The sequence below is a fragment of the Hemibagrus wyckioides genome, linkage group LG08 (assembly GCF_019097595.1).
Source record: "Hemibagrus wyckioides isolate EC202008001 linkage group LG08, SWU_Hwy_1.0, whole genome shotgun sequence".
In the NCBI taxonomy this organism is placed as follows: Eukaryota; Metazoa; Chordata; class Actinopteri; order Siluriformes; family Bagridae; genus Hemibagrus; species Hemibagrus wyckioides.
Genome location: NC_080717.1, coordinates 11,992,623 through 12,016,308, shown reverse-complemented (window position 1 = coordinate 12,016,308; position 23,686 = coordinate 11,992,623). Strand labels below are relative to the sequence as shown.

Genomic DNA, 23,686 nt, shown 5'->3' with positions numbered 1-23,686 from the left:
TGTAAATGCATGTTTAACTTTGAATCAAAACATAATAATTATGGAGGTTTGCCCTCTTCAGATTTATCAGTATTGCTGCAATGTATCTATAAATGTATTGAAAGTTATGGGAAGCATGAATAGTGTTAGTTGGACAGTGGCATTGTAAGTAATGTAAGTAATAGTTGTTTTAAAAATTGTTGTTGTCAATAGTTGTTGTCACTTTTTCTTTTTTTCACACTCTCTTCCTTTCCTTCCATCTTTGCTGGTCAGCTCTAAATCTAAACAGGTATGTGCCAAATTCATCGTCTTGCCCCCAGGAGACCATAGCCAATGGACAGTTTGCAACCGCTGATGACTTGGCACGCTCCAACCTATATGAGTTTCATCATCAAATTCAAGCTCACTCACAATTCTGGCAAAATTTTGGAAGGTTTGCATTGTTAAAAAAATAACAGAAACATTCAAAAGGTAACTGAAATAACCAGCTGTTGCACGGAATGGTGGAGAATGACGTAGACCTTTCTCTAATTGATCCATTCATTCATAAGCAGTACTAAAGAATATGCCTGTTTTATTGGCTATGTATTAATATCACAATTTTGCAGAATTTTGAGACAGCATTAATGAATATCTTGTGCAAAATAACAAATAGGTACATTAGATTATAGAGCAATATGATAAATGTCTGAAATGTTAATTAACTGTCAGTACCTTTTAACTTGGTAAAAGTATTTAATTAATTGTAGTCATGAAGAAATATTGGCACATTAATAAAAAATAAAGCTGATCTTTGATTTATAGTGAGCTACACCAGTTTTGTGTATCAAATGATTGCATGTACAAAAATTAATTGTCCAATCCATTTCTCCCCAATTTTACAATCTCAAAGCAGGTTGAGGTCTTTTTGTAGACATTTGTACAAACAGGTAACATGAACAGTAACAAGAAAGGTAAAATGAAAATCTTTAGACAAATCTTTAACCTAACCTCACACAACATTTATTAGAATTTTAACCAGTAAGGGCAGTTTTATAAATTTATTACAATTTATTGAATGAGAAAACTGGTCTTATGAATTTGCAGACTGTTTTTTGAACAGGGTATTTATTTGCTGTAAATGAGGCTGACTTTCCATTTGTATCTTTTTGAAGTTGTAGTTAATAAAAGGGTTCCTTTGCAAAATACTGTAATGTGTTTTAAAGTCACGTTAGATGACACTAGATTTAATCTGCACCGTAAATGCGAATTCATGTTATCTGAAGCACTTTACCTGATGTTCGGTTATGGTGTCTTGGTCTTGTTGTCATGTATTAAATCAGTTATATACATTTGGGTTTGTTTTTGTTTTCAACTTTGTTTAATTACATGTTATTGATACATGTAACTGGTTGTATGAACCTGGATAACTATCACAGGCAGTGAAAAACACCTGGATACTTCCATGTTTATGTGTGTACATGTAGAGACCTTTACTCAAACTCAGGAAATGATTTATGATGCAGAATTTGCAATAAATAGTGCTGTCATACACCCTCTTGGCTCATTGTCTGGTGGTTATCAGGGGTCCATAGAATCACTGTTACATTCCAAGCATACAATTCGACCTGTAGTAACCATAGGTCACCAATGGCAGTGAAAATCATTTGGGTTTTCGCAATCACATTTTTTACCAAATGGTAAAGGGGAATGGCAGATCTACACAAGAACATATAATGCACAAGCAGGCAAGTGTGTTACCTACACACACACTTGTAGTACCGGTGGAATTCATGGACACTACAATAAACACAATGAATATAGTACACACATCAACAGCCATGCCATCTGGTGAAGGGAGGGGCAGTTCTGCTTGTTATAGATGGCTTGTTGAGAAGAGACTACTGATGAGAGGCTCCATGTAGGTGTAGTAAAGTGCTGGTTTTGATGGAGTGGTTAGTGAGGTCCATGGATATTTTCTCTTGTTCCCAGTGTCATCAGAATTTACAGCTACTGCTGACCTTTTAGTCTTTCTACTGTAGACAATATTTAATAAAATTCTAGCCATAAGCAGGAGGAGGTTGAGGTGAACCACACGATTATTGGTGAGCATGGAGTGCTCAGGGTGGTGGAAATGTAGAACAAAGACAGAACTAGTTGTGATATTTTGACTGAACTTTTTTGATAATTTGCTTATCCATTTGAGGTCTTTGGAGATGTTGCCTAGGAATTTTAAGGACTCTAATAATGTATGCCGACAGTGTCATAAGAAACAGGACTAACCAAACTGGTGGTCAAAGATGACTATGGCACTCACCACTGAGAAGGGACATGTTAAACTTATGAAATCCTGAAAAGATGAATGGCAAAACCAGCTCTCAGTGCCTCTACAAGCTCAAGAGGGAAGAGTGGCATTACACATTAGGGTCTGAGTGTCCACATGCCTTTCCTCCAAGAATGTTGGTCTGCTGACTGGTGTAAATACTATTCTAAATCTAAATACTACTGTCTTACATAGCTGGCTAAGAGTAAGAAACAGTGCATTGTATGGTGTCAGAAAACCATGCTAGCAGCAGCTACAGGCCTGCCTGCTAAATAGACAGCAGGGAAAAACAGGAGGAAAAATGGGACACTGACTGGTAAATTCCCCTTACCAAACAGGGTGAAGAAATCTATGAAGTTCAAATTACAGTGAATAATGTATGCACACATGCACAAGACCATATCCAGGTGATTCTCACTGCCCATCTCAATGCATTGAGAAGGTGGAACATTTAGTGAAAGGGTTATTTCCATATATCATGGATGAATTATTCAGTCCATATTGTGCTAAAAACCCATTTTACATTTACAGGACATTCATTTTTTGTTTATGTTAATCAGTTTTAGTTTTAGAAATGGATAAAAGTATATTTGGGGGTTTGGGTTCATTTTGGTTTGGTTCAATTTATCAGTTGGATGTCTTGATGTCTTAATCACACTTCCTGTTCAAAATTGTAATTTAATGTATGGTCTCGAAACATGGTGAATGTTCATAAGCATTAATTTTGCCAAGCATATTTTGAGACTCATGATTATGAACATGAACTGACTCGGTCACCTGATATGTTTTGTGGATAGCCTTGATGCCAAATAAAGTACCTTGGAAATCCTTTAAATCCCTAGAATGTTTAGAGTTTTTTTTTATTGTGTGTGTGTGTGTATATATATATATATATATATATATATAATTTTTTATTAGCATTGATATAACAAACTGCACAATGTCGAAAATGTATTATTTTTGTGATCCGTCATTATTTTGTATAACATGAACTGACAAGCATAGATATCCATATTAAAATTGCTAAACTAAAATCTTAAAATATAAAACACTTTGATGTCTATAAACACCGTTTTTGTTTTATTGTATTTTTTAATATTGATAACTGAATTGAAATGTTATGGGTTGTATAGTGTGCCACCATTTTTTTGTCCCTTTTGTTGGCTATTTGCCTCTCTGTCTTATTGATGGGAAAAATAATAAATACTTAATTTCTAAGAATTCATACTTGTTCTTTTTTGTGTCCTTATGGTCTTCATCAGGAGTTTGGTGTAATGGTATAAAACCAGTGAACTTTTTTTTAAACAGGCATAGATTTAATGAATACAATTCTTTTATTTTTCTAATGACACAAATGGTGAATATCAAGTTCTCAGAGTTGATATAGTTGCTATTGACAAAATCTTACCTAAAATGGTGACAACACTTTGAAATATGAGGGATAAATTAGTTTAATTTGCTAAGATAGAGAATCTCTCAACACAAACAATTCATCACGTGAAGTACTATTAACTGATATTACTATATTTGTTTTAATTTAATTTTGTTTTAATGTGCTTTGACTATGCACAACATATTTTAAGTCTAGTACTTGCTATATGATTAATTTCCTCACACAGGCACTCACTGTGCATAGCATCGTGGAGAGAGAGAAGATATAAGTATGCATGTAATGGGTCAAGGTAATGTACATTATGCACAAAGTGCAGGTAGGTACTCTGGCAAGACCAACTATGACTTCATAACTAAAAGGAAGAGCCAAAAGGTGACTCAGATATGAGGACTTCCAGGGACATAAAGCATCCAATCACTCCACAGACAGCAAAACTGAGCGACATGCAAGAGTGGTAACATTTTACAATATTTTCTAGTCTATCAAGTAGAATAGTGTGGTCAATGCTGTCAAAAGCTGCACTAAGAGAAGCTAACATCGCAAGGATAGTAACAGTAACAGGTTATTCACTACTTTATCCAGTGGTAAAAGAAGAGTGTGAAACTGACAAAATTGCATTACTCCATCACCTCGCTAAAGAGGAACACAAGGCTAGCCTATCTAAACTGCAATTTGTACAACAAGAAGTGAAATTTCTAAGACGTGATCTCAGCAGATGGCAAAAAATTAGAAACTAGTAGAATTGAAGCCATACAAAGCATTGCAAAACCAAATCAGAAAGAAACATTTTATACCATTCCTCGGAATGTGCTCATATTGCAGGATGTTTGTCCTAGATTACACAATCCTCGAGGTTTCCTTGAGTGATATAGTTCATGGGAAGGACTCACAGTATATTTTTTATTTGAACCCCAGAAGCAGAATAGGCATTTGAGAAAGTTAAAAGAACTCTACAAATTACACTAACACTGGGTATCCCAGAGCCAAATTTGTAGTCTTAGGCCAGAGCTGGAGAAAACACCATTGCAAAATCCAGGCCTAGAGCTGTTTGTTGATGGACCAGCATCCAGAGACCCAGACATAGGCAAGAACTGCATGGGTTATGCAGTAGTAACTCAACATGACACATTATAGGCACGACCGCTCCCATCACATCTGTCCACTCAACATGCAAATTGGCACAAGTTAAAACAGTAAACATCTTCACAGATAGCAGATATGCATTTGGAGTAGTGCATGATTTTGGCACATTGTGGAAACAGAGGTTTTCTGACTTCTTCAGGCAAACCAATCATGCATCATGGCCTGATCTCTGAGATGCTATCCTTTTACCACAAGCTATTGCAATTTGTAAATGTGAAGCACATACTAAACTCACTGATCCTATGTCACAGGGAAATGCTAAAGCAGATGCAGCAGCCAAGGCAGCAGCAAAACTTGAAAACAAATGACTGAATTTCATCACGTCTAAGATTTCTACCCAAACAGCTGATCTTGAAGAACCGCAGGCCACATCCAGTCCAGACAAAAGAGCCACACCACCTGGAAGAAAGCAGGATGTGTGAAAAAAGGAGGGGTTTCTTATGGCCCTAATGGTAAACCATGTCTACCAAAAAAACTGTTTCCATATTATGCCAAGTTGACTCATGGTCTAGACCATGTGTCAAAAGGAGGGATTTATAACAGTATCTCTGGGTATTGGTTCACTAAGCACTTTACTAATTGCTCCCAAAATGTTTGTGAACAATGTGGGCAGAAGTGTTAAACCCCCCGAGAGTGCACACCCACTACCAGAACAGCCTTTCCAACATTTACAAACGATTTTATTGAACTTGCACCAAGTGAAGGTAAACGATTCTGCCTAGTCATAGTTGACATGTTTTTTAAATGGGTAGAAGCCTTTCCAACATCAAAACAGGAGGACAGTGCAGTAGCTAAAGCACTGATCACTGAAACCATTCCAAGATGGGGAATTATAGATAAAATAGGCAGCGTCAATGGAACCCCAATTGTTAATCACACATTACATTACATTAAGTCCCCCCTTTTTGTGATTTATATACTGTATTTATTTGCTTCTTATATTTCTTGTTCTAAAATTGCACTAGTAATTATGGTCAGGTATCCTGGTCACATTACCCTGTGTATAGTGACTATTTGTCTTTGTGTTACTGTCTCTATTGCCGCTGGATATCTGGACTTTCCTTCACCCACCCACCCACCCACCTACCAATATTTGGGATCTGATTTAAACAACAGTGTGCCTATCATTCAGCTAGTGGAGGAGCAGTGAAACAAGAAAACGACTCCCTTAAAAACAAACTAACCAAACGCTTTGCAGAAACAGGCTCATCGTGGGTAAAAGCCGTACTTATTGTGCTCATGCACAATGGGAACTAGAGTAAGAGGAAGGGAAATTTGAGCCTGTTCAAGATCTGTTCAACAGACATCTTAATACAGGTATAGGTCCCCCTGGAATTCCAAGGAAGCTGATGAGTTAATGTGAAGATGAAATGTTGATTTACTGTGAAAACCTGTCCTCTGCTCTGTCTGTAGTACACAAACAGGTGAAAGAGGCCCTTCCAGAGCCCAAGCAGACTGACCTGCATGAATGGCACCATGTTATGCAAATAATACAACAGGTGTTCCTGGGTACTAAAAATGAAATCACCTGTACCTTAGAGTAAAAGAATAAGATACGTTTTAATATAGCATGCTTTGTACCTTTGTTGCTAAATCTCAGAGAGGTCCTTCTCTTGCAAAAACAGCAGTATAGTCCTTTCTGTAAAATGGTACAACTTGACATGTGATGGTAGTGTTGAAAAGTGAAAAGAGAAACATAAACCTGATGTAATCTAAGATACATGCAAACACTTACTAACTATAAAATAAATTTTGCCTGGATTTAAGTTGTCCCTTAAAGACAAAAGGAGGGAGATGTAATGGAAATATTATTTTTTCATATGATTCTGTGAATGATCTATAAGCTTAAGGCAGTGTTAGTGTGTGTGTGTACACTGCGTCTGTGAGGTTTTTTCAGGATTCTAAATTCCATCAATACAAGTCCATGGGAATTTTTGGATTTTCGATCTTACGCTATGGGTACACCGAATGTCCGATTGGTTCTAAAATGTACGGCTTCATCTGGCCCAAGATTCTGAAGGAGCACCAGGATTTGGTGTCGAGTTTGCTCTAAAGCCCACCGAATTATAAACCTCCAAAGTTTTGAATGGAATTCTATCTGGAAAAAGGCCACTTTGAGGAATTCCGATCGCTTAGAAAAATAATAGCATAACAGGCACAACATAACATTAGGCACAACAACCATGCAGAGTTTGGTGCATGTAGCTCGAAAGCTTTAGGAGGAGTTACAATTAATAATTGTAATAATTGTATTAATTAAATGACACCAGAAAGATATGTGATATGAACAATGTCCTTTTCTGCATTTATATATAGTCAATTGTGTGATGCAGATACAGCATGTGTAGAATGTTGTGTAAATTAATAAGGAGGTTGTTGTCGTCCACACAGGGTTGGCAGCGTTGCTTTGAATACCCCAGTCCTCACAAAGCAGAACCCGGCTGGAGCTGGTCCATCTCTGGATGCCACTGGAGCTGGCACAATCTCTGGATGCCTCGGGATGGGTAGAAGAAGGGAAACAAGTGGAAAGTAATTAGCATAGCTGCTGTTTGTTTGAACTGGGAGACTGTGTCTGAGCCCCAAACACTGTCAGGAGGACTATTCCAAAGTTTAGGAGCTAAATACAAAAACGCTCTCTCTCCTTTTGTAGCCTTTGATATTCTGAGAACTACCATAAGTCCAGAGGTTTGTGATCTTAAGGAGCGTGGTGGATTGTAGAAGACTGGCTAGATATGTAGGAGCTAAACCATTTAGAGCCTTGAACGTAAGTAGTGCTAGTTTATAGTCAATTCTAAACTTAACAGGTAGCCAGTGCAGGGATGATAAAATTGAGGTTATATGTTCATATTTTCTTGACCTGGTAAGAACTCTGGCAGCTACATTCTGGACTAACTGTAGCTTGTTTATTGAAGATGCAGGACAACCACCTAGTAATGCATTACAATAGTCCAGTCTGGAGGTCATGAATGCATGAACTAGCTTTTCAGCATCAGATACAGATAAAATGTTCCTAAGCTTGGCAATATTTCTAAGGTGAAAGAAGGCTGCTTTTGTAATATCGGAAATATGATTTTCAAAGGACAAGTTGCTGTCCAATATTACGCCCAGGTCTTTCACTGTCAAGCTAGTAGTAATAGTACACCCTTCTAAATGCAAGCTGAATTGTGAGAGCTTTTGTGTACTGGTTTTTGGACCATTAAGTAATATTTCTGTCTTATCAGAGTTTAGTAATAGAAAATTGTCAGTCATCCAATCTTTAACACACTCAGTTAATCAGTCAATTTAGATATTTCATATGGTTTTGATGAGATATATAACTAGGTATTGTCAGTATAAGAATGGAAACTAATCCCATGCCTTCTAATGATGTTATCCAAGGGAAGCATGTATATTGAGAAAAGAGAGGTCCTAAAACTGATCCTTGTGGAACCCTGTATTTCACTGGCATTACACTGGACAGTTCACCATTTAAATCTACAAAATGGTATTGATCAGACAGGTAGGATCTAAACCATTTTAATACCTGTCCCTGCATACCTATGTGATTTTGTAAGCAATCTACGAGAATGTTATGATCTATAGTGCCGAATGCAACACTAAGATCAAGCAGGACTAATACTGAGATGCAGCCTTGGTCCGAAGCTAAAAACAAGTCATTTGTGATTTTTACTAGTGCAGTTTCTGTGCTATGATGGGGCCTGAAACCTGACTGAAATTCTTCAAAGATGTTGTTTTCCTGTAAGAAGGAGCATAGTTGAGCAGACACCACCTTTTCTAATATTTTAGATATAAATGGAAGGTTTGAAATCGGTCTGTAATTTGATAATTCATTAGGGTCTAGTTTAGGTTTCTTAAGAAGAGGCTTAACTGAGAGGCTTAACTTGAGAGGTTTTGGGACATGACCTAGATATAACGAGGAATTAATAATATTGAGTAGAGGCTCTCCAGCTGCATGTATCACTTCTTTCAGCAATCTAGTTGGAATTGGATCTAACAAACACGTTTTTCATTTAAACACGTTGTTGAAATAAGTATGAAATGCGATGGATGGATGAAAAGGCAATTACCTTATTACGTATAACTTACACTCACTTTCCACTTTAATAGGAACACCTAAACACCTTCTCATTTATCCAGTCAGCCAGTCATGTGACAGCAGCGCAATACATACAATCATGCAGATACAGGCCAAGAGTTCAGTTAATGTTCACATCAAACATCAGAATGGGAAAAAGCGTGATCTCTGTGACTTTATCCATGGGTTGAGTACTTTTGAAACTGTTGATCTCTTGGGAGTTTCACAATCAACACTCTAGAGTTTACACAGAATGGTTCAAAAGAACAAAACATCTTTGAGTGTAGAGTCTGTATTCTGCAACATCTTGCTGATCAGAGGAGAATCACCAGGCTGGTTTGGGCTAACTGGAAGTTTACAGTAACTCGAATAAGCACTCTTTACAACTATGGTCAGCAGAAAAGTGGCATCCACATCAAAACTAGCCTACAACAGAAGACCACATCAGATTTCACTCCTGTCTGCGTAGAACAGGAATTTGAGGCCAATATGAGCACACATTCCTAGAAATTATACAGTTAAAGCTTAAAAAGTGAGTAAACAGTGAAAGTCAAAAGTGAAAGTCTGTGCCCATAACAGTCTCAGAACCTGATGTCCACTGCTGTTGTAGCCCATCCACAACCCTCAAGGTTGTAATGGTAGTTTTAACCAATCAGGCTATTTTACTTTGAGCTCTGTTATCAACAAAGCATTTCCACCCACAGAACTCTCGATCACTCAGCTTGTTTTGTTTCTCAATGCCACAGAAATCACACTTTCCCTCATTCTGATGTTCGATGTAAGCATTAACAGAAACTCTTGACCTGTATCTGTATCAGTCGATTCCAGGTTAGATGATGTCCTCAGGAACCGAATCAGAGCCTCGTAGCCCAACTGTACATGAACTGGGTCCTTTTAAAGCCAAACAAAAACAAATCTCCATAACTCACCTTGTCTATGGTGTTCAACATGGCTATGTATTTTAAACCCTGCATGCATGTCCAGTTTTCCATCAAAGATACACAGATGATATAACACTTAGCTCAAATTTTCATTATGTATATTTTATTTGAATATTTTTCCTAAGAATGTCCTTCATTCATAACAGACTGTGTTATAAAGCAGAAAATTTGCTTTTGATATGAGAAAAAAATTCACCTGGTTGTTAGCTGCTGCCAGTCGCATCACAATCTTCTTTCCAGTCAAAAACAGGAAGTTCTGATTAAGGATGCAGGCTAAAATAGTCTGAATATAAGATAGCACACAATATCAGCAGATTGAGCTTTACCTGTACAATAACAGCAGGCTACACAGGTTTTACTCACAGAAAACGCCTGGCGGTGAGCAGGGACGTATCTAGGATTTGAAAACATCAGGGGCTGAGCCCAAAACATCCGGAGCTAATTGAGGAGAGGGGGTAAGCAAGAATAACACGTTTTGTAAGGGCATTTTTATGTAATATTGTTTAATAATAATCACAAATTAACACAAACAGTATGCAACTTCAGAAAATTTAATTCAATCTTTTTTCTGACTCCTCCCATCATTTGAGTCTTGCTACTAAAAAAGGAATTCATTAAATTCATTACATTTTCTCTCACACAGGTATACCATGCAATATTATCTCTTTTACAGCTTGTGTGTGGAGCTGTGCCGTGTAGATCCTTTATTATTACTATTTTACAATAATCTATATTATACATGCACCCATTATTTCATTCCTGATTCATGCTGTCACTACTGTATGAATTATTCTTTGTTTATTTTTTACAGCTTCTCTTCTCTTATCATTCTCTCATCTCTCATTCTCTCAGCTATCTTACTGCTTGTATCTTGTCTACTTCATGCTCTTGATGACTTTTCTATACTATTTTTTTGAGGGTGGAGAGTATCTCAGAGACTTGAGCAAAACGGTCAATTATCATACTAGTATTTCTAGTGCTGAGAATTCCTTTATCAATTGACAGAACAGCTGAATGATGGAGTCTGTTCTGGTCCATTGTTCACCTAAGTCATGTCTGTATTTTAACTTAAATACTGCATTAGTTGAATAATAGAAAGTCATGAGGTTCAGACTGTAATGTCTTAGTGCTTTAACAGTTTAGATTTTATTTAGATCTATCTTTAGGATGATTTAATTTAAGGCTTTTGTTCGTCTTGGGTATGGAATAATATTCTAAAGGGTCCTATATGTCAGGGGGTTTCAGAATCAAAGACAGTGGGCCTCCTTTTTAACACAACATACATTTGTTAGCCGACTTTAATCAACTGTGTTAACATTAAATATCAGAAGTTACACTTTTATCTGAACAATAAGATTGTTGTGTTTTCTGACATTTTTATTGCTGTCCCGTTTAAGAGCTGTAAGGTATTTAAATTACGTGGTGTGAAAGCGGCGCCACGCAGACCGACAGGTGTAGGACATTAAAGTATCGCGAGAGCGGTTCTAGAGCATATTCGAGCGCACACTCTCGTGGTATTTTGGCGAGAGCGTGTGTGTGGGGAGAGAGATGTCAGTCAAAATCGTGTACAGTAAACGGCAACAGTGCTCTAATAAAACGATCAACATTTCATTAATTTTCCTGTGGAAAATTCGGGATAAAACATTCAGGGCTAGATTAAAAACATCCGGGGCTTGAGCCCCGAATGAATAGCCCTAGCGACGCCCCTGGCGGTGAGCAGGCAGCTTCAAACCGATATCAGTGACCTCTCTGTCTGAAAGTTGGCAGCTAAGGAACAATGGAAATGTTTAGTGTATGTTACACATAAATAACACCAGTACACCATTAAACTGAGAAGAGAATTGTACCTAATAAAGGGCACCTCCACCTCCTCTGGGCTAAATCTCTCCTCACACTCCTGCAAGGCAAATTAGCATCATTAAAACTCACACAGTACATTTTACAGACTCCTATCCAGAGGAATAGTGTGTATGTGTAGATACACGTACGTTTGGAAACACAGAATTACCTCAGAGTTGCTCTGTGAACTATGAGGAGAGCAAACACCTTCCTTTACGCAAGTGGCTGTGTCCACCGGCCCATCTTAAAACACATGCTGGTATGTGCAGGTCAAATAAAAATAAATAAATAAATAAAAATGATTAAAATTTATATTATTAAAAATTCTTAAAATACATATTTAAAAAATATATATAGATAATGAATAAATAATAACTAGTGTAATAAACTTACCACATAATCCTCCAGTGCCACAATGATGGATCATTCCATGCAGTTACAGCAAATGTATTCTGTAAAACTCCCAGACACGCTCTTAAAAGGACAATTTAAAGTGAACACAATTAGTCACTGCAATTAACAAAATATTTGTGATGCCACAACGAATAATCCCTTACCTTAACGCCAGTGAAACAATCCTCAATACTGGTATCATAAGGGAATCCCTGCAAATACACAGCAAAATCAGCTGAAACCCCAGATATTTTTCACATCTAATAATTATTAATGTCAATTCTCTTCATCAGAGTAATTAAGCCTGTAATTACCATGTGGTTCAAGTAGCAGGTCTAGAGCCAGCAGATCACACACTCCAGACCCCTTATCATCCTGAGGTTGTATGTCTTAATGTCCACTGACTAGAAATACAAAAAAAAAACCTAAACATTAGAACTAATGGTGTTTGTATCTCAGCTGCAGCCCTGTACAATACCCTAGACTGGAAGCTGAAGTAGTCAGCAGAGAGGAACTGAACATTCTTCCAGGTGAAGTCCAGTTTTCCAGCAGTGAGAGGCTGTGAAAAGTAGAGCATAGATCATACATGCTTCTTGTCATAGCAGTTTCATAATAACACATTTAAGGTTCAGTTGCTTTCCTTACCAAAAAATACAAAACAAAAAAAAAATAACCCACAACCTTGTAAACTGTAGTGATTGGCTTTAGTAAATAAACAAATGGTTTGTTTACCAGAACAAAAGCTGAAGGGTCATTGTGAGATGCAGTGGGCAGTAGCTCATTGTATGGCTGAACAACCTTCACACACAAAATTAGTCACTGAATTTAACAACATTTTGCCACAATGAATTAGCCCTTAACTGAATTCCAGTTTGATGGTCAAATTGGCTTAAAATTAAAGAATTCCTGCAAATAACATTTAGAAGCTCAACATTTACAACCTTAACTCACAAAAGTGAACATTGCAGCAGAGCACAAAGATCACAAGTCCTTCATATCACAAGAGTTTTATACTAAAACACTGAACATTATATTGTTCTTAACATCCACTGACTAGAATTCGAAAAACAAAACTAAACATTAGAACTTGTAAAGACGTGTGTGTGTGTGTGTGTCTCAGTACCGCAGACTGGGAGCTGAAGGAGTCTGGAGACTGAACCTGAACATCGCACCTGGCTCTGTTCAGCTCACCAGCACTGGGAGGCTGTGAAAAGTAGATCAAAAAAGTTCAAGTGTTTCTTTCTAGCAGTTTCATACTAACACATCTACCATTCTGTCACATGGACAATCCAGTGATCATCTTTCGTAAATTAATTATAGGTTTGGTTACCAGATAGACTGTTTATAACTCCGAGATTGATAGCTATAATTAACTTGTGAAGAAACAGAAAATTATAGTATTATTAGTCAGCTGTGGACGTGACCTGATTAAACTCTCTAACCCTCCTGTCCATCACGTGAATCAGTATAAATATTAGTGTATAATTATTAAAACTTTTAACTGAGTTCAGCGATCTATCTACCTTTATATTCACTATGATAGTGTCAATTACATGATTAACTACATTCTAAAGGCAGATAACATTTGTAACAAAAATACATTAATGACATTAAAAGGTACATTAATTTAACATGTAATTTGTGTAATAATGAAACGCATAGATAAATTCTCTAGATAAATAACATTAGGCCAACAATTACACCGTAATTTAAAGCTGTAACCGTGGTGCGAGAGCTGGCTAAAAGTCTGTGTTGCGAGAGCTGGCTAATCACTAGGCTAAGCATGATTTAGTGTAAAACCAGTAGCCATTATTGTTAAAAGTGACCTACCAGTGAGGTAAACATTTTATTGCCAAAATAAAATAAATTCATAAGTCAATGTCATCAATTCAGGTAAATATTTTACTGTTTAGTTTATTCCTATGGCTGAGTTTGCTAGCACAGTAACTAGCATTAGGCTAATTCGTGGCAAAAGAGGATATCGCTGATTAACTAGATAACATTAGACTGTAACACAGTTTAACTTAAACATGATTTATTGTAAAAACACTGATATTAAAGTCAAATGTAACACACACGAGGTAGCACAACTAAAACTCCCCGTTCTGTTTAGTGGCCAATTGGAAAAACATGAAGGGATGTGCTATTCTTAGATTTGGGCCAATCATCAGAAGCATTAGTTCGCTCAAGAGACAGGTTTGGTAACAGTGAGGCAAAGGAAGACAAGACAATGATCACGTCAAATAAAATTTGTTGTATTAATAAAATATTAACATGAAAAAAAATACTGTAACAATTTAGGAAAACTGTAAATTCAGATATATTTATAGAAAGGGGAAGACAAAAAAACCCAACCTTGCAAAAGACAAGGTCAAAAGATGAAATTAGGCATTTTCTTAAAAAAATACACATCACGAAAATTTCTATAAACAAATAGTAAAAATTAAGAAAAACACCACCACACATGTTTCTTTTATATTAACAACAATAACAAGCCTGTATTTGTGCAAAAAAAATAAATCACATAGCACACCTAACTCCATGTGCTCACACCTTGTGCGCATGGTAATTACCATATCTTAGCATAAATGCATAAACAATTGCAAAACGATAAAGTTTGGTGTTTAAACTTAATTTCTATAACTTGTATACAAGTTTTAACATAGTGTTAATATAAGGCACTTACCAAGAGAAACACTTATCCCCTGATTTTTTTTTCAAACGAAAATGAGTAATAACTCAACTGGCCATCCTCTCCCTCTTTATCACTCACGTGGCACTGATGTTATATCTGCTCCCATCCGCTGACTGACAACATTCAGCTGCTTCAAAAATTAGTAATCTTCTCTTTTGTGTGAATCTCTAGCACACTATCTCTCTCAATTTACCGGATAACTAGCCCGTTGAAAAACAGCCTCATGCTCTCGCCATTACTCGGCTTCTCTTCCTTCTAAGCTCCGCCCATGGGTGGAGCTAATTATGCCAAGCGATTCATTAACCAATCAAAACACTTCCTGAACCTTAATGGAACAGCACTCAAAACTAACTTTCTTTAAAACTATAAAAATAACAAACACTATATTACCTTCTCTTTTCTCCCCTACAATAATCTCTCCATCTAAAATAAATCATCCACTCATTCATCCACAAGGTTTATAGTAATCTGGGTTACACAAATCATCCTTTGGGTGTGGTCAGCAGCAGCGCTTTGTCCCCGCACGGTACACAGTAACCTGCACCTGCAGAGTGAGCAGCCCTGCATCACAGCCGATCTCACGGAGAGTCCAGCTACTCAGAAATCGTCGGAAATCCATTGGGTATCTACTTTACCAGTTGCTTTCTCAAGTTGCTTGGGTTTGCTCTTCTCTAGTCGCTTTCTGTGGTCTTGTTAGCTGATGTTGATCCGTTGCGTAGCACCAACTCAATGTTGTGTATTGATTTAAAATCGTTCCATGGAACGTGCTATCACTATGGAGCCAGTTTAAACAAAAATAAACAATTTTTTGAACAACGACACGCCCAGCATGACCAGTGTTGGGGAGTAACTAGTTACATGTAACGGCGTTACATAACTTAATTACAAAATAAATGTAACAGTAACTCGTTACAGTTACTTAGAAAAATATGTAATTAAAATTACAGTTACTTATGAAAATGTTAAAGATTACAAAGAGAGTTACATATATATTTTCTTTAAAAAAAAACTAGTATATGTTGAATAAATATTAATTTGTTGTTAGAGTTTGTTAAAGCGGTGCTATTCTGATGATTTTGATTGGTTCTCTGGTTTAAATTTGAATTCAATTATGTTAATCCACATTGCCGCAGAAAGCTTTAGGCTAATACACTGTCTGAAAGTTGCCACCAAGTGATAAAAATGCATTTCAGTCCTGGGAATTTAAAAATAATTTCATCCTGAAATCCAATAAGGGGCAAACATAACAGTTTAGTGCAAAATTTGTTTGCCAGCTGTTAAAATGCTTTCGACATCAAAGGCTTCAATGTTGAACCCGAGGAAGCATCTGCAGGTATGTAACCTAGCCTTTCTTTATTTTATAATATATATAAAATGTAAAAATTTTTGTAATTATTGTGAGTGTACAGAAATAAAAACAGACCCTTTAGTTTCGAATGATATATTACTCGTTTCTGTATAATAAAAAGTGACGGAGTGGTCAGTTGATTTACTGTAACTGCTATGTGGAAAAAATCCACTAAAAGGCGCCTGCGCGTTCATCGAGCCCATAGTGTGCTCAAGACCTGTATTCAAAACATTCAGAACAAATTAGCTAGTCTGCTAGCCATGGGCGTCGCTAGGCCATTTTAAAGCCCCCCTAAAATTCTGCGATTCTCCATAAACTTTAACCACCCATCTGTACTCCATCCATCACTCCATAAAGTGATCACCTCAGTCCCCTTTAAATTTCATATGAAAACGGCGGCAGACTTCGGCTCCTCCCCGTCTTTCAGCGCGTTCTTCAATCCGCAAACCGCGGCGTCACAGAGCGAGGATCAGAGGACAAGTGTGTGTGTGTGTGTGTGTGTGTGTGTGAGAGAGAGAGAGATCAGGAAGACTCGTATTTGGCTTGTTCAGTACTCAAATGTTATACACATCTATGCAATATACAGTGGAATGCTGCATTAAGTTTACCATCCTACCCTGTTAGTCAAACCTTTATTTTATTTTATTTTATTTTATTTTATTATTTATTTATTTTTACTATTATACCCTCGTTGGGGGCTGAGCCCCCCTTAAATGAAAATCCTAAAATCGTCCCTGCTGCTAGCTACCTTTACCAGGCACACTTCTGTTTATGAACCCTCACATTAGCTCACATTTTTCCTCCTTGAAAATGTGTTGGTAATGTTAGATCCAATATGACTTAGTTATTTTAGCACTGTAGTATACATTATGATGACTCTTTTCAGATTTTTTTTTTCCAAGGCATTGTTACTTGCCAGTGTGTCCTGTCATAGCTATACAAAGATTTGATTCCTAAAACAGTATTAAACCATTTTTGTTATGAAGTCTGGTTTTGTGGAGGCTGTGCTTAAAATTAAATTAATATAATCTTAATTCAAGTGATGAAAGATTTAAAATTCTAACAGTAAACAGAGTTGAGTTCTACTGTAAGGATAACCCTGCCTGGTATAAATGTTTGGAAATGATTTCGTTGAAAATATCCATTAGAAACTTAAAAGTAATCAAAAAGTAATCAAATGTAATCAGTTACTTTACTTTTATAAAGTAATTGAAAACTTACACTACTTATTACATTTTAAACAGAGTAACTTGTAATCTGTAACCTATTACATTTCCAAAGTAACCTACCCAACACTGAGCATGACACAGGCTCTGAAACCAGGGCTCGAGACCCCACGTGGGATTGTCTGAGATGCACAGAAGCTTAAAATTAAATAATAAAAAAACAATTATAAAGAATAAAACGAAAAAATATATTATTATTATTATTATTATTATTATTTTTGCTGTTGCGTTTGCTTTTATGATTGCAATACATAGAGTATAATAATGTCTATTTGTCTATTTTATCTAATAATACTATATAGTATTATATAGTAATAATATAACCGAGTTTCCGTGTCGGTTTCGCTTAGAATAATAAAATAATGAAATCGAGACTGAGAAGTTCACTGACCTGTACAAACTTTTATTCCACTTTTCTCTGCATCGCACAAAACCTCAACTCATTCGCGTGCCCATTCTCTTGTCTACGACAAGCCACAAAAGACACAGACTGCCTTATACCAGGGGCGTAATTTCCACGGGGACAGGGGGGACATGCCCCCCATCCACACACACACACACACACACTTTTCAAAATCCCGTTTGTTACGATTTTTAACCGCACGCCACGGAGGAGCAGGACCGAGCAGAACACAGAGTCTGCTTTTGTCGTACGCGCGTCCGCGTCCAGGAATGTCGCGTTCACACTAAAAATAGCTCACTGAACGGTATCGCGGTTGCGGCACAGCCAGCGATGAAAAGCCAGAAGCACTTTATTGTCATCATGAATGAAAAGAAAGAAAGGAGATGTGAATTGGATGATTCAGTAAATTAGCTCAGGTCAGGATAATCATATTCTCTGTGTATCATATTCACCTGTTGATGATTATATACATACTTTAGTAGCCTACTATTGTTTTTGGCAGAATTTATCATTATAACCAATTTAATTATTTCCCAGATTTTGTATCACCATAGTCCCTTAAATGCAGGAAATGGGTTTTAAATCGAAAACATTTTCCCCCATTTTGTGTCCCCCCACTTTCCCCCCTCTCCTTCTGAGCCAGTGGTACGGTCCAAAATGCTGATTAAGCGAGTACAGTATAGGAGAGTATGGGATTAACTCGAAGATGTGCAGTTTACTAAAAGGCTAGGGTAGTTTTTCTACCTAACTTCACTTTAATTTCCATTCTGTTCAGCTTAATTGAAGACTCTTAGACGGCTAGATAAATCTCTTGGCTCCAAGGAATTTATACAATTATTAGAAATGCGAACCAAGTGGAATGGCACGAACCTGTTTGGGCAACACATCGAAAAGGTATTGTGCCGTTTTAATATCTACAAATAACAGTGTTTGTAACGCGTCCTAGGCACGTGTGAAAGACATTCCACAAGTTGATGTACTCATATCCTTATGGCTATACATACACGGAGGAGTCTCTTACAGGTTATTCTAGGGCATGACAGCACAGCCATGTCAGCTACGCGCTGTTTCTGGACACACAGTGGTCTTTACACGTTTATTTTATGTGAGGGTCCGGGGAGAATTTCACGCACAGGGAAAAGGATGCTCGAACAGGAGAAAGGCTAAATGTTATGTTACGTGACTGTTTCTCTAGTAGCTGAAACATACAGTTATTAGACTAAGACTGGCGACTGCGTGTGTGTCCCGTCCGTGTTTGCAAGTTTGCATGCTCTGGTGTTTTTTTTTTTAGCTATATGAGACATACCTTTAGGAGAAGAGAAGGCTTAGTTAATGTATGTTTGAGGTAGTCTTTCTTTCGAGGCCTGCTTATGGAGAAAGTATGGTTAAAAAAATCCCATATGGTGTTTGGAGTCCGAAGAGACGTAATGCATAGTCTAATTGTTCAGTTCACACACCATTCATGTTTATATATCTACAGTCGCCTATAATAAACACCTACAGAACTGTTCCCCTTATTTAAATCCAGCTAATTTGGACGTGAGACTGCAGGAGTCTTTTTTGCCAAAGATGTTGAATTGAAATGTTGAGTTGTAGACTGACAAAATTAAATATAAAATATTAGTTATATTTGATTTTGTACAAGTTGCTTTGTCATTTCATACTTCATTCAGATGGTTCATATTATGGTTTTTAGTCTTTTATTTGTACAGTCCATATTAACTTTTTTTTTTTTTAAAGGTTTGGCACAGCAACTTTCAGAGAATGAAACTTCATTCCTTATCCATGTAGATTCATTAAAGGGCTTACGCAATGCTGGAGTTCCCTTTCGAGGGAACTCGATGCTGCGTCATGACTGACGCTATAGGAACACTTTGTCGAGGAAGTGTGTCTGAAGTTCCGTGTGCACACGTGCCAATTCATGGCTCGGATAGGACAAGTGATGGAGGAATATGCGCCATATAATGGCATCTACGTCACATTCATTCAGCTTTTTTGTCTTCAGGTAGCACTCCGTTGTATCAGTTTCGAGTGTCTATGCGAGGCAGGTTTTAAGAGGTGTGTGCATTCGTGTCCGCAATTGGGTGAGGAGCATGTCCGGTCGGCTCTCGAGGGATCTGGCTGTGTGCATTGTGGGAGATTTCCTCCTCACAAACTCCAATCTTGTTTGGCTTTGTTTACCTGGCCACGCATCAGCGCCTCGTGGCTCAGGTCCCACATCCGACAAGGTGGCGTGGCAGCTTAGATCATGGGGTTCGCAGATGGAGTTAGCAGAAGCGGAACAGGAGACGGCTTCTTCCCTTTCTCCTGTCCTCTCCTCTGACTCCGCAACTAATTAGCAACTAATTAAGTTAATTGACAACAGGTCTGTAACATGATTAGCTATAAAAGGGATGCTGGCAGAGTCTCTCAGAAGTAAAGACAGGCAAAGGCGCTCCAATCTGTGAAATAGTGCGTAAAAAGATTGTGGAATAGTTTAAAAACAACGCTCCTCAATGTCAAATTGCAAAGGCTTTGCCAATCTCATCATCTACAGTGCATAACAATCAAAAGATTCAGAGAAACTGGAGAAATCTCTGTGTGTAAGGGACAAGGCTGAAGACCATTGTTGGATGCCCGTGGTCTTCGGGCCCTCAGATGACACTGCATCACTCATCGGCATGATTCTGTCATTAACATTACAAAATGGGCCCAGGAATATTTCCAGAAACCACTGTCGGTAAACACAATCTGCCGCGCCATCTGCAGATGCCAACTAAAACTCTATCATACAAGAAGGAAGCCATATGTGAACAAGGTCCAAAAGTGCTCATTTAAAATGGACTGTTTCAAAGTGGAAAAGTGTTCTATGGTCACACAAGTCCAAATTTGACATTCTTGTTTCGAAATCACAGACGCTGTGTCCTCCAGACAAAAGAGGAGGGAGACCTTCCAGCTTGTTATCAGTGTTCAGTTCAAAGGCCAGCATCTCTGATGGTATGGGGTTGCATAAATGCATATGGTGTGGGCAGCTTGCATGTTTTGGAAGGCACTATGAATGCTGTGTATTTCTGTAACACTGTATTACATCAGCATGGCTTCATAGTAGAAGAGTCCGGGTGCTAAATTGACTTGCCTGCAGTCCTAATCTTTCACCTATAGAGAACATTTGGCGCATCATTAAACAAAAAATACGTCAAAGATGACCACAGACTCTTCAGCAGCCGGAAACCTATATCAGGCAAGAATGGGACCAAATTCCAACACCAAAACTCCAGAAACTCATAACCTCATTGCCCAGATGTCTTCAAACTGTTTTGAAAAGAAGAAGAGATGCTACAACATGGTATACAGTCCAAGATGGCGGCACGGCAGTGGCCACTCTGGACCAAAAAATGGTGCTATTTCCAAAGTCAAAGAAGCTTTATTGTCACTTCAAGCATATATAGCTGATGCAGTACAATGAAATGAAACAACGTTCCCCCTAGACCAAAGGTGCTACACATAACAAATACAAAGTACAGGTGACGCAGACAAACATAGAGCTAAACATAGAGATAAAGCTAAACTATACTTAAGGTGCAATCTTTAGTAAAACTAGACATACAGTAGAAGTGCACAGGGTGACAAGACAAGACAGTGCAGACAAACAACATGTAGACCGACTCTGTGCAGAAGAAAAGTGTTGACAGTGAAAATATTAAAGTTAACATATAAACATATAAAGTTAACATATAAACGTATAAAGTTAACAATATAAAGTGTAAAGTATAATGTAAAGTGACATGCATGCAAACAGGAAAATTTTTGTGTGTGTCTGTGTCCAGCACAGTATAGTTCTCTGTTGAGAGCAGTTCTCAGTTGTATGTGTGTGTCTGTGTCCAGCACAGGTCAGTTCTCCTTGGGAACACAGTTCTCAGTTTTTGTGAGTGCATGTGTGTGTTGTGTGTGTGTGTGTGTGTGTGTGTCGCCTGAGGGAAGAAGCTGTTCAACAGTCTGGTTGTGCAGATCCGAATGCTTTGGTACCTCTTTCCGGATGGCAGAAGGGTGAAGAGTGTGTGTGAGGGGTGTGTGGGATCATCCAAAATGCTGTTAGCTTTGCGGATGCAGCGTGTGGAGTAAATGTCTGTAATAGAGGGAAGAGTGACTCCGATGATCTTCTCAGCTATCCTCACTATCCGCTGCAGGGTCTTGCAATCCGAGACGGTGCAGTTCCCAAACCAGGCAGTGACTGCTCAGGATGCTCTCGATGGACCGTCTGTAGAAGGTGGTCAGGATGGGAGGTGGAAGATGTGCCTTCCTCAGCCTTCGCAGCAAGTAGAGATGCTGCTGGGTTTTCCTGGTGATGGAGCTGATGTTTAGTGACCAGGTGAGGTCCTCTGCCAGGTGAACACCAAGGAATTTGGTGCTCTTGATGTTCTCCACGATAGACCCATCGATGTTCAGTGGAGGATGGTCATTTCGTGCTCTCCTGAAGTCAACAACCATCTCTTTCATTTTCTCCACGTTCAGGGACAGGTTGTTGGCTTTACACTAGGCTGTTAGCCATTGCACCTCCTCTCTGTATGCTGACTCATCATTCTTGCTGATGAGACCCACCACAGTCATGTCATCGGTGAACTTGATGATGCGGTTGGAGATGTGCATTGCTGCACTGTCATGAGTCAGCAGAGTGAACAGCAGTGGACTGAGCATGCAGCCCTGAGGAGCTCCAGTGCTCAGTGTGGTGGTGCTGGAGGTGCTGTTCCCGATCCGGACTGACTGAGGTCTACCAGTCTGGAGATCCAGGATCCAATTGCAGAGGGAGGTGTTGATGCCCAGCAGACTCAGCTTCTCGATCAGGTGCTGAGGAATGATCATATTGAATGCTGAACTGAAGTCAATGAACAGCATTCATAGGTAAGTGTCTTTATTGTCCAGGTGTGTGAGGGCCAGATGGAGGGTTGTGGTGATGGCATCATCTGTGGAGTGATTTGGACGATACGCAAACTGCATGGAGTCAAGTAAATGTGGCAGAAGATTTTTAATGTGCCTCATGACGAGCCTCTCGAAGCACTTCATGATGATGGGTGGGAGTGGAACGGGACAATAGTCATTGAGACAGAAGACTGGAGACTTCTTCGGCACAAGGATGATGGTTGGGACGATGGCGCTGCTCAGGGAGATGTTGAGCTTTGTGCCAGGAATGTTGTCTGGTCCAGCAGCTTTCCGTGGGTTAACTCTGCGTAGAGTTTTCCTCATGTCAGCCGTGGTGAGACAGAGCACCTGGTCATCTAGAGATGGGATGGTCTTCCTCACTGTCACGTCATTTTGTGCCTCAAACCTAGCGTAGAAGCTGTTCAGCACATCTGGAAGGGAGGCATCACTGTCACAGGCAGGTGGAGCTGGCCTGTAGTTGGTGATGGACTGGATGCCTTGCCACATGCGCCAAGTGTCACCGCTGCTCTGGAAGTGGCCGTGGATTCTCTGGGAGTGTGCACACTTTGCCTCTCTAATGGCTTGAGACAGTTTGGCCCGTGCTGTTCTTAGGGCGTCCTTGTCTCCAGCTCTGAGGGCAGTGTCTCTGGATTTTAGCAGCACACACACCTTTGCGGTCATCCACGGCTTCTGGTTTGATCGTGTGGTGATGGACTTGGAGATGGTCACGTCATTGATGCACTTTCCGATGTAGCTGGTCACTGATGACGTGTAAGTCTGTGGTGTCGCTGTTGGTCACAGCCTCCCTGAACATGTCCCAATCAGTGCACTCGAAACAGTCCTGAAGAGCAGAGATGGCTCTGGCCAGGTTTTAACCTGTTTCAGAACTGGTTTGGTGCATCTGACGAGTGGTCTGTATGCTGGAATCAACATAACAGAGATGTGGTCTGAGTAGCCGAGGTGGGGGGAGGGGCTCCGCACGATACGCGCCGGGAATGTTTGTGTAAACAAGATCCAGCGTGGTTGCCCCTCTCGTCGCAAAGTTCACATGCT

At 38.8% G+C, this 23,686-nt stretch overlaps 1 protein-coding gene and 1 long non-coding RNA gene across 15 annotated transcripts in view; one reads left to right on the top strand and one right to left on the bottom strand.

The window, feature by feature from the left end:
* The window catches only part of LOC131357531 (spermatogenesis-associated protein 13-like), a 72,730-nt gene extending 69,224 nt beyond the window's left edge, over positions 1-3,506 (top strand). For 5 of the 11 annotated variants that reach the window (XM_058396541.1, XM_058396542.1, XM_058396540.1 and 2 more), the window contains one exon: positions 253-3,506. In XM_058396541.1, coding sequence (XP_058252524.1) covers positions 253-434 — 182 coding nt within the window. In that variant the 3' untranslated portion in view covers positions 435-3,506. The remainder of the gene's footprint in view (positions 1-252) is intronic. The other 6 variants (XM_058396545.1, XM_058396547.1, XM_058396543.1 and 3 more) reach the window with 4 other exon arrangements.
* On the bottom strand, positions 3,473-17,976 carry LOC131357533 (uncharacterized). Of its 4 annotated transcripts, XR_009205287.1 has the most exons (12): positions 17,726-17,967; positions 13,189-13,269; positions 12,798-12,863; positions 12,380-12,624; positions 12,230-12,277; positions 12,066-12,146; positions 11,842-11,928; positions 11,681-11,730; positions 10,197-10,271; positions 10,030-10,116; positions 6,399-9,783; positions 3,473-5,216 (listed from the first exon to the last, which is right to left on the bottom strand). It is a non-coding gene; the product is annotated as an uncharacterized LOC131357533 (long non-coding RNA). The 4 variants fall into 4 exon arrangements; XR_009205286.1 differs by lacking the exon at positions 3,473-5,216 and having other exon boundaries at positions 5,919-9,783; positions 17,726-17,976; XR_009205288.1 differs by lacking the exons at positions 3,473-5,216; positions 17,726-17,967 and adding an exon at positions 14,752-15,666 and having other exon boundaries at positions 5,919-9,783.
* Positions 17,977-23,686: the final 5,710 nt, after the last annotated feature.